The sequence below is a fragment of the Capra hircus genome, chromosome 4, assembly GCF_001704415.2.
Source record: "Capra hircus breed San Clemente chromosome 4, ASM170441v1, whole genome shotgun sequence".
In the NCBI taxonomy this organism is placed as follows: domain Eukaryota; kingdom Metazoa; phylum Chordata; class Mammalia; order Artiodactyla; family Bovidae; genus Capra; species Capra hircus.
The window spans coordinates 29,364,167-29,380,482 of NC_030811.1; the positions used below are offsets into that span (position 1 = coordinate 29,364,167).

The 16,316-nt window shown below is 37.6% G+C and overlaps 1 protein-coding gene across 1 annotated transcript in view; it reads left to right on the forward strand.

Annotated features, from left to right (window-relative positions):
• GRM8 (glutamate metabotropic receptor 8) overlaps positions 1-16,316 on the forward strand; it is an 880,134-nt gene that overhangs the window by 760,214 nt on the left and 103,604 nt on the right. The window contains exon 9 of the mRNA XM_018046971.1: positions 4,160-5,095. Within this exon, the coding sequence (XP_017902460.1) occupies positions 4,160-5,095 (936 nt within the window). The remainder of the gene's footprint in view (positions 1-4,159; positions 5,096-16,316) is intronic.

Below are 16,316 nucleotides of genomic sequence, written 5' to 3' on the forward strand. Positions count from 1 at the left end.
CAAAACCATATGCTTCACAAAATATATAACCAAATTTTAACATTTTAAATACTGATTTTACATACTCATCCTAATTAAATACACTTGTTAAACCTGTTGATTATTTGGAAATTAACAAGCAAACCTTTGAGAAAATGTCCAGTTTCACTGGAAATGATTGCATTATGTTGTTACATAAGTCAGATGAAGAAATGGGTTTTTGAATACTGGAGTGGCAAAGTAGTCATCAAAATGATTATTAATACTATGCTTATTTATAAAGCAAGATGAAAAGAGCTAATTAAGAATGGTATGACTAGATATCAATTATCTTTGTGTTATATTTAAAATTTTCCCACATGTATAGTAATCATAACATTGAAGATACAACTTAATGTGTGGGGAAAAAACACTGTAATAGAGGTATTAAATTGAGTGAGAATTTTGTAGTGCCTACTGAAAATGATTAATTACAGTGGGACCTTTAATTGGGAAATATTTTTGTAGCCCTTTTATCAGGAGCTATTAGAACTACACAGAAGAAAATTACTTTATAAAAAATAATATCTTTAATTTATGTCTGGGAAGATTAAAGATTAAAAAATGTAGGCACACTCAGAAAGTTTCGGTTTTGTGGTCGTTGATGCATTTGTCTGCATTAATAATAGAATTTGACAACAGAAGCTGGTTGATAGCTCATATTCTATAAAATGAACTGGATTGGGGCCTATAGAATGAATCACTGTTGGTGAACATTGTCAAGACAGGAATGGGCTAAGGTTTTATCTCTGGAAGATCTATCAATATAACTATTATCCATTTGTTAAAACACATGTTTTAGACACAAATATCCTAATATCAGAATAATGCCAAAGGAGAGGAAGATCTATTTTAAAATATTTTTACTCATTATGAAAGATGCTATATTTGATCTTTGTGTTTTATAGTATAGTTGTGGAAAATAAGAAGTTTAATTTCTATTAATATCACTAATCTCAATTAGTATTATTTTTAATTTGGCATCATATCTAAAATAAATTTTGTCTCAAATACTAATATATTTACAAGTACCTGACTTAAGTGTTTGCTATTTGTTCCTCTTTGGGGTGGATATTAGTTGGTTCCCAGACTTCAACTATGGTATCTAAACACAGTACAGTTATACATAATAGATTCCTTGATGAAATGCAGTCATGTATTTTTAACATGTTTACTGAATCATACATAGTTTTCTCCATTATATCATGAAATGTCACACACATTTCATGACTACATTGTTTTTTACTTAAAGAAAATTTATAGTTGTTAAAAGATGTGGTATTTTCATTATCTTATAACTTCAATTTTTATTTATGAAAACATTTTTTTACTAGTTGAGTATTCAAAAAACTGATCAAGAAAAATGTAATGCTTAGCTTATAATGATGAATATTTATCTTCTGTAACGAGGCCTATCTGATTGAGTATATTTCTTTGTTAATAAGTCATTTCCTTCTAGAAAATAAAATGCTTTGAGAATTAAAGAATCAGACATGTGGTTAGACAAGTTGACCTTTAAGGTCTCTACCAAATTTGAAGTTTAATGTGTCTGAGAATTTTTTTTTACTGTCATTTTCTTCAACAGTAATATTATAAATCTATAGAAGCCCCAAACAAAATGCAATTTTGATTTGACAATAATTAGCTTTGAAACAACCTTCACAAAACATATTTTATTATCTTATAAGAGTCCATTAGGGTATAAAATCAATATTTTAGCCACTCAGTGGAGCATTTCATTTTTTTCAATATTTTTGAGAGAAGCCACTTTCAATTTAACTTTTTCTTGCCTAATGGAATCTTATACATAAATAAAATAACTTCTCTAAATCATTAAAAGCTAATAGAAAATTAACAGGGTTATGATAGATTGCTTTTCCTTTGTGGTGAACAGACAAGGTAGAACTAATAATCTTGAGTGCCCTTAGGACACATGAAGTACCATCTACTTTCTCAAGGGAGGATATTTGAAATTAAACATGCATGAATTCTCCACTTCACCTGAGGTAGATTTGATGGCCCTCTGCAAATGTTGAGCTTAGGCTACAATTCTCTGCTCTCCACTATTCACACCACAGTCAAGAAAGGAAAGCATCCTTAAGCAGTAGTTATATTTATGAAAACAATCTCAGCCACATGGTTCCCACAGGGGCGGCAGTCTTAAGAGTGATGATAGAATACTACTGACAGTAGACAACTTGGGGGGCATATTTTGGTAAAAGATAGTTCGTTGTCACTACCTTCTCAATAGATTTTCAATAGACTGCTATACTGGTGGTATTCACAGAATGGGTAAGAAAGCTAAACTTGAGTTGCATTAGTTTTCCATCACTGTATAGTAACTCCATATTTAGCAACTTAAGACAAGAAAACACTAGCTCTCATAGTTCCTGTAGATTGGAAATTCAGAAGCAGCTTAGCTGGGTTTTTCTGGCTCAGGGTCTCTCATGAGTTTGTGGTCAAGGTGTCAGCTGGGGCTGCAGTCGTCCGAAGGCTTGCCTGGGACCAGACAATTCACTTTCTGGGTGACACCCTCACATGCCTGGGAGGCGGGTGCTGGTTGTTGGCGGGAGGCCTCAGTTCCTTTCCATGGAGCTGCTGGAGAACTCTCATGATAATTTAATTATTTCCCTGAAGTGAGCAATCCAAGAGAGAACAAGACACAAGCCAAAATGTCACTGATGACCTAACCTCAGAAACCACATGCCAGCATTTCTGGAATATATTATTGTTTACACAAATCAGCCCATTTAAAGTGGGAGAGAACTCCTTGAGTGCAGGATTCCAGGAGGTAAAGTTATTGGGGGGCATCTTGGAGCCAGGCTATCACAGGATATGGTGATTTTTCTTTTGGCTTTTTGTAAAGCTGGTCTTGGAAGAATAGTTTTTCATTTTGTTTTGTTTTAAACATTCCTTCAGCTCTTATCTCTGTGCCTCTTTGAGCAATCCTTTATTTCCAGATCTCAGCACTTTCAAGTTGGCTCCTTCTACCTCAGGGGTACCCCTTACATTCTTCCTTCCTCACAAATTCAATAAATATTTGAGGATGAACTGAGTGTCCATCATTGTTTGTCCACATCAATGAGCAAAATCACTCTGTTCATAGAGCTTACCTTTTATATAGAAGCTGCTTGTCATAATAAATTGTTGATCCATAATTTCTGGTTTTTTTCCTATAGCATTTGTGAGATTCGATGCCATTTCCAGGTAGATGGTGTCAGAATTGATTTGACTTACAGAACAAACAGCTAGTGCTCCAGAATTTCTTTGTGGTTTAGGAAACCCCTTTTGCCCTGCCCCCCACATTGGAATTGGGTCCAGAACCTTTAGTAAAGCAATTTAAGGTAAGGGGTCAATGACTGGCAAATTTCCTTTGAAATAACACTTTTGTTTTAATAGAGGTATTCTATGGTCTAATTCAAAAGAGTGAGATAGAACCCTAAGGCCTTGACACAGAAATCCTTCTAGGGGAATCTCACTCATTTGTATCAATTTCACTGCTTTAAGCCTACTTTTGTTCAATGGAAACATCATCATCAAGCTGTCTCACTCAGCATGGTCTTTTCCACAGTGTGAAAATGCAAGGCTGAGGGGAATAAGTGAATCTGAATGTTAAACAGAGGCAAAACCATTCATATAGTTGTCGCTATGGACACATGAGGAGTGTCAGAGATTAAAGCAGCTAGTTTTGCCATTTCCTTTCAAAATTGACACAGTGAGATTTGAATTTCCCCAAATATGGTAGAAAGATTTGATTCATTGTTTATATGTGTATTTATATCCTAGCCAGTATTTCAGGGCATTTATATCTGAGTTTAGCTCTAACAGGTTCCTTTCCATGGGACTTTTTTTTTCCCCCATTTTAAAGCTGTTTGGATCAATGCATCTTTCTCCAAATGTCAGATTGGTCAAAATCAAGGAGGTAAATGGAAACTAATGACACTCATCAAGTTGATGATGTGAATGATTTATTGGCCCCAATCATTTAATACTTTCATAAAGTCAGGGAAAGAAACTCTAGGCTTTTATTATGGTAAACTGTCCTGTCAGTATTCAGTGATTTATTACAAACCTGTGGCTAGGATTAGGATATTATAAATGGGGGGAAAACGGAAGGCTCATTAATATTTTATACCCACAGGTGGAAGACATGCAGTGGGCCAATAGAGAGCACACTCACCCAGCGTCGGTCTGCAGCCTGCCCTGTAAGCCCGGTGAGAGGAAGAAGACGGTGAAAGGAGTCCCTTGCTGCTGGCACTGCGAGCGCTGTGAAGGTTACAACTACCAGGTAGATGAGCTGTCCTGTGAGCTCTGCCCTTTGGATCAGAGACCCAACGTCAACCGCACAGGCTGCCAGCTTATCCCCATCATCAAACTCGAGTGGCATTCTCCCTGGGCGGTGGTGCCCGTGTTCGTCGCCATCTTGGGAATCATCGCCACCACCTTTGTGATCGTGACCTTTGTCCGCTATAACGACACGCCTATCGTGCGGGCTTCAGGCCGCGAACTTAGTTACGTGCTCCTCACGGGGATTTTTCTCTGTTATTCAATCACCTTTTTGATGATTGCAGCACCAGATACCATCATCTGCTCCTTCCGGCGGATCTTCCTAGGACTCGGCATGTGTTTCAGCTATGCAGCGCTCCTGACCAAAACAAACCGAATCCACCGAATATTTGAGCAGGGGAAGAAATCTGTCACAGCACCTAAGTTTATCAGTCCTGCATCCCAGCTGGTGATCACCTTCAGCCTGATCTCCATCCAGCTCCTGGGAGTGTGTGTCTGGTTTGTTGTGGACCCACCACACATTATCATAGACTACGGAGAACAGAGGACTCTAGATCCGGAGAACGCCAGAGGAGTGCTCAAGTGTGACATCTCTGATCTCTCGCTCATTTGTTCACTGGGGTACAGTATTCTCTTGATGGTTACTTGTACTGTCTATGCCATTAAAACAAGAGGAGTTCCAGAGACTTTCAATGAAGCCAAACCTATTGGATTCACCATGTATACCACCTGCATCATTTGGTTAGCTTTCATCCCCATCTTTTTTGGTACAGCCCAGTCAGCAGAAAAGGTAAGAAATGAATTTGCCAGTCGTTTTCCTGGATTTAATTTCTTCCTTTAGGATGTTTCCCCTTCTTTCTCTTTGGCTCACTTATCTTCTTCCAAGAATCCTGGTGTGTTATATATATTCAAGGCCACTTTGCTCTGAATATTTGTAGACTGAAGCTGATTTTCCATGAAAAACACTTTAATGTGTTTTCCTTGGCAAGGTTGAAGATTGACAGAGCTCACATCACTTTCTTGGTCCTTTCTTCCAGCTCTGTTATCAACTAACATAGATGTTGTTTTCCAAATGTGAAAAGAGAAAGGGAGAAAGGGCAGATATGACTCAGAGGAGTGAGCTATGCCAGAGGTATCTCAATACATGACAAATGCCTCCTTTTCTGGTTCTAATGTGACTCTGAAAGAAAGCTATTTCTTAATAATCATGATGGTTTTAATTATAGAAGCAAGCTTCAACAATACAAAGAAATTAAATGGCTTAGTTCAATCTGAAACATCTTACTATGTCTCTTTAGTCTCCATTCTTATCATTTTTCCATATGTGGAGGGTGGTGGGGAGGGTTTAAGAAGCAATGGATAATTATATAATACAGTTTATATATTTTTAGAAGTTGAAGATCATTTGAATTTTCAAAAATCATTTTATTTTGTTACTAATCTTCCATAAACTTCTCCATATAAAACACTGCATGTAAAGAACATCTGTATTTGAAAGGAAATGCATGCTGAACTGGATGTATATGTATCTATGTATAAAAAAGCAGAGGATTAATGTTAACCATGAATTCAAGGTTTGGGTGGTGTGCTGGAGACAGACAGCTTATAAAACAAAGACAAATGCTACCGTTCTAAAGGGATAGCTCTTCAGTCTTAATTGTATACAAGAAAGTTCTTCTCTTGGTGTAAAGATGTAAAGATTGTTCCATTCTCCATCATTTGAAGTCATGAGGAAGTCAAAACATCTGCGGTGGGAGCGGGAGTGGCGATTTTATTCCCTGGGTTCTAACATTCCAAGTAAGGTCCTGCGTAACTCTTAAAATTTCAACTAGTTCACGGGAAAAATACTCAACAAGAGCATGGAGAGCTCATTAGTATGAGCATTCATCCCTTACTCAATCAATATGGTCTTCAACTTTGAAAGATAAAAAACGTACTTCAGCAAATGCACCAGTAAATAGAGCAGCTTGGCCGTGGGTTCCAGACCTGTGACCTTTCTTGACTGATCTGATGGAAGTCCTTGAAAATGGCAGGAAAGTAAAGTAAGACAGTTTGGGGCTCTAAACCTAACAACTAGAAAACATTATATTTTGGCATATGCAGATGGGAATCTATTAGGATCAAACTTGTACATTTTACTTAGGAAGAAATTTGTGTCTCTCAAAGTTTATTAGATCTGTTTGGACATGGTTAGTTGGACTAGTCGGGAAAAACATTTTTCAGGGTCTGGAAATGTCCACATTATGTGAATTATTAATAACATCAATTTAAGTGGTACTTATATTTGTGTTTGAATATATACTTCTTTTTAAAATATATTGTTTTACCTAGAGAAAGCCAGAGATAGTTTATTTTGCTTTCTTGTGGACAACAAACTTTTTTCCGCTGTGCTGGGTCTTTGTTGTTGCTCGGACTCTTCTTTAGTTGCCGTGAGTAGGGGCTACTATCTAGCTGCGGTAGCAGACCTCTCATTGTGGTGGCTTCCCTTGTTTCAGAGCACAGGCTCTGGGCACGTGGACCTCAGTAGTTGTGGCTGCTGGACTCTAGAGCACAGGCTCAATAGTTGTGGCGTAGGGGGAACCCAGTCGGTCCACAACATGTGGAATCTTCCCCGATCAGGGATTGAACCTTTGTCTTCTGCACTGGAACGCAAATTCTTTACCACTGAGCCACCAGGGAAGCCCAACAATATATATATAACCAAACAAAATCTCCTGAGCTCTGACATCTAACTCCCACTTTCTTTTTTTTTTTTTTTTGCTTTCACTCCCTTTACATTTTATAAATGACAGCCTGCTTTTACTTTTCATGTTGTGACTTCAAGGGCTTGGGGAAGCAAATATAAGGGCATATAAGATGTTATTTCTATTCAGAGAACTCTTTCAGTGACTTGATTTTTAGAATAAATAAAATCATGGTCCTATATCAAGCTATTGAACACCTTCATAGTGATTCAAACATGGATCATACAAAGTTTTTTTTTTTTTAAGGTAATTGAAAAAAAAAAAAAAAAAGACCACTGAATCTCAGATCAGAAATTCTGCAGAGTTGCAGCTGTCCCCTGAGGAGCAGTGGTGGAGACAGTAAGAGACGTTTCAGGATGAAATGGACACAATGAACAAGTCAGGGGGTGGAGCCTGCCCAGTGCTGCGGGGACTATGGGGCTTGTACCACTCCATCCAAGAACCTGGAGTTGGTGTACATACTTATGGATGTATCAGTGCCTCCAGAGAGATGACTGAATACTAGCTAGCCAGAATTCCTTTTCCTCTTTTAGCTCTGTGGAATCATAGTAAGTCAAAGAAGCACAATGTAAGACCAATTTATAAAATATGCTAATTGGAATTTATTTGTATAGATAATATGATTGAATGTGGAGATGACTGAAGCAATCAGGAGGAAACACTAATTTTAAGAGTTTTCAGAACATTGGAAAGTGCTCAAATTGTTTAGTTAGGCTTGGAGATGCTTAATTTAGACCAGCTCTACATCAAGAACGATTATATGATAAGTAGCTGAGATTTACTACTGAAGTATTTTGTATAATACACTTATGTGTCATCCTAACACTTCACATTCGAATTTGCTTCCTGCTATTCTCTGTCAAAGTATCTCTAATTATTCAAAACAATACACAAAATGTTTGAAACTTTATTTTTTTTGCATTACTAAAATTACTGATATAGATATTAAAAGTGAATAAAACATTTATATCTCTAAAGGCAGGCTTTCTCTAAGTTTTATTGACTTTGGAAGACCAAAGAGTGGGTCAGTTCTCCACTCTCATTTATAATGCTCAGCCAGTTAACTCCACATTATCGGCTTGAAGTGTTCGCAACAGTCAGGCAGCATATACAGCCATTAATTCAGCAGATCCTTATTGAGCATTGTGTCCAGCATTGTGCTAATTATTGAGCCATGTCAGTCTGCTTCCCAGAGCCTTCCCAGCCTGGCTCCCAGCCGATGCTGTCTGACGCCTGCCAGCTCCAGCAAGTGCCAGGCTCAAGGGCAGGAGAAAATCAGGCTCAAGGGCAGGGGGAGATGGTGAGGAGTCAGATGTAAGATGAGAAAGCCAAAAGAGAGCTATGTATCCTGTGACACAGAATTTATAATGTGGAAGATAGCAGAAGAGCAAAATTTCTTCCAGTATGCTTTGAATACTGGAAATGACAACCCACTCCAGTATTCTTGCCTGGAAAATTCCATGGACAGAGGAGCCTGATGGGTTACAGTCAGGGTTGCAAAGAGTCAGACACAGCTGAGCTGCTAACACTAACATGCTATGCATTGAATTCTGTTTCATGGAGACATATCTATAGGAGAAAACCCATCTAGCCACATAGGTCTCTCTGAAATTATTACAGAAGTAGGAATAAAAAGCAAAAGTAGTTGAATAATTTAAACAGATGTTTTAGAAAACCTCTGAGTAAAATCAAGTTATAAAGGGATTTTTGTAGCATTCATGAGGACAAAAAGCTCTCTAAAGTATATCTCCATTCAATGACAAAACATCACTTAAATTTCCCCACATTTTTTTTTACTTTATTTTACTTTATAATACTGTATTGGTTTTGCCATACATTGACATGAATCCACATTCTTTTTCTTTCAGATTTTGAAATCGAGATGAATCATATTTTTTCCTAATATATTTTAGTGACATCATTTATTAGCTTTGTACCTAGTGCTGCATTCTCCTAAATCATAGTTTAAGTACACTTTTTTGTTTTCTATAAAAATCAGCCTGAAGGGAGGGGAGGAGACATTGAGGCATGGACAGGGACCAATGTGAACTTTCATAATTAGGTTGAAAAGACCAAAATTAAAAATATAATTAATGTAATAGTCAGGAAGAGAATACTCAAGGGTGGTCTAGAGTTGTTAGGATGGCAGAAATCTCTTAAATACATATTTTACCATCTCTAATTGGGTTCATAAAGCCTAGATAATCAGACAAAGGTTATGACACTGCCAAGCTCCAAGGAGCACAGTGCTTCAACCAGAGCAGAGGGTGGAAACAAAACAAAACACCCTAGAGACAGGAAAGAAAATAAAGCTCCAAAATGTCAAACAGCCCATATATCCTGAACCAGCCTTTCTTCCTTCACCAGGATGAGTCGTGCAGCCTCTATCTAGTAGCCTAAGTCAGAAACCTGGTGTCATGTTAGACCCCTCCATCTACTCACATTCACCTCTCTATTTCCTCTTCTCACCTTCAAATGTCACCCTTTATTAGTTCATGGAGGGCCACTCGTGTCTGTCTGGTGTGTATCTGAATGAATACATCTCTTAACATTATACATTACATTCGTGTAATATGCTCTCAACAAATGCCTATTGAATGAGGGAATGGAGTGCCTTCCTTGCACATTAATAACCTAATATAATAATAAAAATGCTTGATTATTATTTTATTATTTAAGTTAGAGTATGACATAATGGTAACCTTATATAGTGATCATATTGTGATTTCCATTATAACTTTTTTTTCCTGAAAAATATTTTTCCTTGAATGATGGGCCAAATGCATTTCTTTCAAAGTTTTTGTCAGTATCACTTATTGTGATATAGGACTGCTAAATATTTAGGGAGAAATATAAGAAGGAATTCTTAAAGTTGTCCTTAGTTCTGTCTAAAATGCACAAATCAAAGGAGAATTTATGTTGTTTTCCCAGATGCTTTTTGCATGACAAAAGCATCTCCCTTATGCTTTCACTCAATCTGTTGATAAGAGCAGAAGAGTGCAGGGGTGCAGAGGTGGATGAGTGGAGACAGGAAGAGTGTGAACTTTGGAGTGGGAGGATGTGGGTTCAGATTCTTAAGCTCTGCTGAATTAGCTGAGCAAATGCGGTGAAGCGGCTCCATTTGTGCCGATAGCAATGCATTCCCTGGAGAATGCAAACCCAGATATAAAGCAACATGAAGCATTCGCCTGCCATCTGTGCCCAGCCCTACTCACAAACTAAAGCAGACTTGACTTCATACCATCTAGGAAAGGGCAGGAAGGTGATTGACTTAAAAAATCCTCTCATCTCATTATGGTATGTTTTTGTATTAATAGATACCTCATGGTAGTTTTGAGGAGGGCACGGCAACCCACTCCAGGATTCTTGCCTGGAGAACCTCATGGACAGAGGAGTCTGGCAGGCTACAGTCCACAGGGTGGCAAAGAGTTGGACACTACTGAAGTGACTCAGCACACACACATAAGCATGGTAGTTTTGCTGAGAGTTACATACTATGAGTCACAAGATGTATTTAGCACATAATAGGCAATCAATAGAAGTTGGCTGTATTTCATGAGGGCAGAAATCATATTTTATCTTGTTCACTATCATATCCTTGACACCTAGCATAAAACTGGGCTTGGAATGGGTTCTCCAGAAATATTTGTTTAATGATTAAATGCATTTAAAATTATCCAGATAATTGCATTAATTTCTCCAGCCATTTAGACCATGTCTCTGGAGCATCCCAACCAGATGTGCTTTTTCAAACACAGGGGCTTGCCTGAGGGTAAATCATACAAGATTACAGAAGTTAAAAACAGACGCAAGAATCTTCAGGACTAGGGAGAGAAGAGAGTGTTGTTGCTCTGAGGCAATATGTAACTGCTTTCATATATTCAGCAGAAAATACTAGAAGAAAGGCAAGTGTCATCAGAAAGCGGTTGCTGAAATACTTGGGTTAAAACTGAAAAGTGAATAACTCTAACAAGAGCTGTGCGAGGTGGTTCTGAAAACAATAATATAAAGTCCCTGCTTTGAGAAGTAATACAGATGAGAAAAGAACAGCCTTAAAACCTGGGGTAAGAGTGTCAATATAACCTAGACAGCAATGGAAGTAATTTTCAGAGATCAGACCAACCATAACTGTCTCCTAACTTTTTCTCCATTTCTGTGGAAAGAAAGGAAGGAAAACAGTGATCAGTATCCATCTTGTGTGTCTGCAATTATCATTAACTTTACAGAGTTTTCTTTCCTTGTTCACTTACAGTCATTTGAAGCTGATTCCTTTAAAGGTTTCACAGTGTCCCACGTTACAGAACAATTTCAGGTATTATGGGAAATTCTGTCTAATCAAGATTAATCATACCAGCTTGTTACAACCAACTCTGAAAGAAAAAAAATTAAAAAAAAAAGAGAAACAAAAAAGGCTGGAAAGGAAAACATTTATGGTAGCTCATTTATGCATTTCCTAGTGGCTCAGTCTGTTAAGAATTTGCCCTGCAATGCGGGAGACCCGAGTTCGATCCCTGGGTTGGGCAGATCCCCTGGAGAAGAGAATGGCAACCCACTCCAGTGATCTTGCCTGGAAAATTCCATGGACAGAGAGTCCATGGGTCACAGAGAGTCAGACATGACTGAGTGACTAACACACACTTTATACACTCAGTAAAAATGATATACTTGTGAAGATATAGAAGAAAGAAATGAAATTAAGGAGATTCTAAGGCACACTGTGTGTGCTAAGTTGCTTTGATCCTGTCTGACTCTGTGCAACCCCATGGACTGTAGCCCGCCAGGCTCCTATGTTCATGGGATTCTCCAGGCAAGAATACTCGAGTGGGTTGCTACGCCCTCCTCCAGTATCCCATGGGTTGGGAAAATCCTAGTGGCTCAATCCAGGGGATTTTCTCAACCCAGGGATCGAACTCACCTCTCTTATGTCTCCTGCACTGGGAGGCAGGTATTTTACCAGTACCACCACCCGGGAAGCCCCAAGGCACAATGTAAGCAAGTCTGTTAAGTAGCCCTTCTAGAGAAGACTGCCTTAGCCAGGCTTACTACTTTTTATTCCCCCATTCGTTTTGCATATTACTGCTGCAAAATATTACCGCTGCAAAATATTACCAACTTAGACATGTAAGGAAACTCATTGTAGGGGTACCTATTTTATTAGATGACAAAAAGAAATATTTGCGCAATGAACCTAGCCTAGATTCCATGATCCCACTTTTTGGGGTGGCTTAGAGGAAGCTGTGTGGTTTGGGGCTACTTAATTTAAGCATTTGGCTATTGGTGAGATTTGCACCTCCATCTCTCTCTTTTTTAATTGAAATTGAGTTTATAAAAATTTGAATTTTCTATGTCCATTACAATAAATTATTAATTAACACTTAAATAGTCAACCTGGGAATTTAGCCTTCAAGCTTGCATATCTCACTAAAATGGTTTAGCTTTCTTAATATCTTTGAAATGCTGGAGAACTAGATTTGATTTAGACCCAAATGTGAATATTTTCTGAGATATAGTGACCAAGACTTTATTTCAAAATGTTTAGCAGGAATGCCATACAAATAGACTTATTTTTTTCTCTATAGGCAGAACTTTAATGACAGCCCAGACTGTTGATGGTACAGAATGCAGTGACTAATTTACTTATGTAACTTCAAATTGCATTTTCCATGATTCAGTAGCTGCTTATATCTCATGGAGCACACAGGGTGCCAGGAAGAGCAGATTGCAAGCAAATAGTTCCTTTTGGCTGTAACCATATATCCATTTTTATGTTGGGAAGTTTTTTACAATCTCTAAATGCAGTATCACATGGATTGGTACCATCCACCTCATAGTGCAGAGAAATAGTTAACCAAATATTAGTATAAATTCCAGGCTATTTAAGGCAAATGCAAAGCAGACTTATGTGCATCATTTAAAGAAATATTAAAAAATAGTCTGGTTTCTGGTTCAAGATATTACCTGCCACAAATATGTATATATATATATATATATATATATATATATATATATTTCCTCTAAGGTGATAATGAAATGAAAAAAAGAAGGAAAGAAAAGGAAACTAAAATAAAGGAAGAAAAGAGAGATGGGAGACAGAAAGGAGGGAGAGGTGGAGGGAGACAGAGAGATCATTACCTTTTCTGAGATATTGTGGATTTAGTTCCAGACCACCACAATAAAGCAAATAACACAATAAAGCATGTCACCTAGATTTTTGTTTGTTTGTTTGTTTTTTTCTGTTTCCCAGTGCCTATAAAGGTTCTGTTTATACTATAGACTATTATCTTTGCAATATTGTCATATCTAAAAAAATGTTTATTACTTAATTAAAAATATTTTATGGCTAAAAAATGCTGTCATCTGAGCCTTGGGCTAATCATGTCTTTTGGCTGGTAGAAGGTCTTGCCTTGATGCTAAGGGCTGCTGGATGATCAAGGTAGTGGCTGATGAAAGTTGGGGGGTAGGCTATGGCAATTTCTTAAAATAAGACAGCAGTGAAATTTGCCTCATTGACTGGCTCTTCCTTTCAATGCTGTTTGATAGCATTTAATCCAGGGTAGAACTTCTTTCAAAATGGGGGTCAATCCTCTCAAACCCTACTGGTGTTTTATCAATTGAATTTATGTAATATTCTAAATCTTTTGCTGTCAGTTCAACAAGCTTCACAGCATCTTTACTAAGACCAGATCCTATTTAAGAAACCACTCTCTTTGCTCATCCATAGGAAACAACTCCTTAGCCTTTAAAGTTTTATTGTAAGAGTGCAGCAATTCATTCACCCCTTCAGGCTCCATTTCTGTTTTTTTTTTTTTTCTTAATTTTTATTTTCAGTACATTAAATTTAGTCATGTACATGACTAAAAAAATTACATTTTTTTCCTTTTTAACAAAGTATAACATAAAAAACCCCAAAACAGAGTACTTGACATTTACAATTCAGAATCAAAATAGCAGAATATTAAATATTTATAAAACAACATCTTTTAAAAGCATTTATAAAATCACATGCAATTTTATAGAAATGGCATAAAAGAATGACTCAAAAGTGGGAGAATTTTCCTTCAGTCCTAAAAAGAAAATATGTCCAATACAAGCTGTGAAGATTCTTGAGTATACAAGGATTTAGTTTCAGTACCAAAGTCAAAGACAGGCCCCACTTCTAATTTAACTGCTCTTGCTATATCCACCTCATCTCTAGCTGTTTTCTCCACTGAAGTCTTGGACACCTCCAATTCTTCTATGAGAACTGGAACCAACTTCTTCCATACTCCTCTCAATGTTGGTGTTTTGACCTATTCCCATAAATCATGAATGTTCTTGATGGTATCTATGGTGGTCCTTTTCAGAAGCTCATCAATTTGTTTTTTCCAGATGCATCAGAAGAATTATTATCTATGGCAGCTATAGCGTCATTAAATAGATTTATTTTTTTAAATATAAATTTATTTATTTTAATTGGAGGCTAATTTCTTTACAGTATTGTAGTGGTTTTGCCATACATTGACATGAATCTGCCACAGGTGTACATGTGTTCCCCATCCTGAACACCCCTCCCACCTCCCTCCCTATCCCATCCCTCAAGGTCATCCCAGTGCACCAGCCCCGAGCATCCTGTATCATGCATTGAACCTGGACTGTCGATTTGTTTCATATATGATAATATACATGTTTCAATGCCATTCTCCCAAATCATCCCACTCTCGCCCTCTCCCACAGAGTCCAAAGACTGCTCTATACATCTGTGTCTCTTTTGCTGTCTCGCATACAGGATTATCCTTACCATCTTTCTAAATTCCATATATATGTGTTATTGTACTGTATTGGTGTTTTTCTTTCTGGCTTACTTCACTCTGTATAATAGGCTCCAGTTTCATCCACCTCATTAGAACTGATTCAAATGTATCCCTTTTAATGGCTGAGTAATACTGCATTGTGTATATGTACCACAGCTTTCTTATCCATTCATCTGCTGATGGACATCTAGGTTGTTTCCATGTCCTGGCTGTTATAAACAGTGCTGCGATGAGCATTGGGGTACACGTGTCTGTTACAATTCTGGTTTCCTCAGTGTGTATGCCCAACAGTGGGATTGCTGAGTCATGTGGCAGTTTTATTTCCAGTTTTTTAAGGAATCTCCACATTGTTCTCTATAGTGGCTGTACTAGTTTGCATTCTAACCAACAGTGTAAGAGGGTTCCCTTTTCTCCACCCCCTCTCCAGCATTTATTGCTTATAGACTTTTGGATAGCAGCCATTCTGACTGGCATGAAATGGCACCTCATTGTGGTTATATTTTTATATAAAATATATTTCTTAAATAATAAGACTTGAAAGTGAAAGTTAAGTCACTCAGTCGTGTCCGACTCTTTGCAACCCCATGGACTGTAGACTACCAGGCTCCTCCGTCCACGGGATTTTCCAGGCAAGAGTACTGGAAGCGGGTTGCTTTTTCCTTTTCCAGAGGATATTCCTGACCCAGGGATAGAACCCGGGTCTCCCACATTGTAGGCAGACACTTTACTGTCTGAGCCACCAGGGAAGTCAGGTAATAAGACTTTAAACTCAAAATATTTCCTTGATTCATGGGTTGCAGAGTGGATGTTGTGTTAGCAGGCAAGAAAATAACATTAATTAACATAATAATCATTGTACATCTCCATCAGAGCTCTTGGGTGACCGGGTTTATTGTCAATGAGCAGTAATATTTTCAAAGGAATCTTTGTTTCTGAGCAGTGGGTCTCTATAATCTGCTTAATATTCAATAAACCATGCTGTAAACAGATTTTCTGTCATCCAGACTTTGTTCTATTTATGGAGCACAGGCAGAGTAAATTTAGCATAATTCTTAAGGATTTTTATAATGGCAAATGAGCATTGGCTTCAAATTAAAGTCACCAACTGCATTAGTACTTAACAAGAGAGTCAGTATGTGCTTTGAAGCTTTGAAGACAGGCATTGACTTCATGTCTCTAGTTATGAAAGACCTAGATGACATTTTCCAATATAAGGTTGTTTTGTCTACACTGAAAATGTGTGTGTTTTTATTTTTTTTATGTAGCCACCTTTATTAATTGTCTTAGATGGATCTTCAGAATAAATTACTACCATTTCTACATCAGTACTTGGTGCTTCACCTTGCACTTGATTTTATGGAGATGACTTCTCTCCTTACACCTCATGCACCAGCCTGTGCTATCTTCAAACTTCCCTTCTGCAGCTTCCTTACTTGTCTGAGTATTAAATGAATATAAGAGAGTTAGAAACTTACTC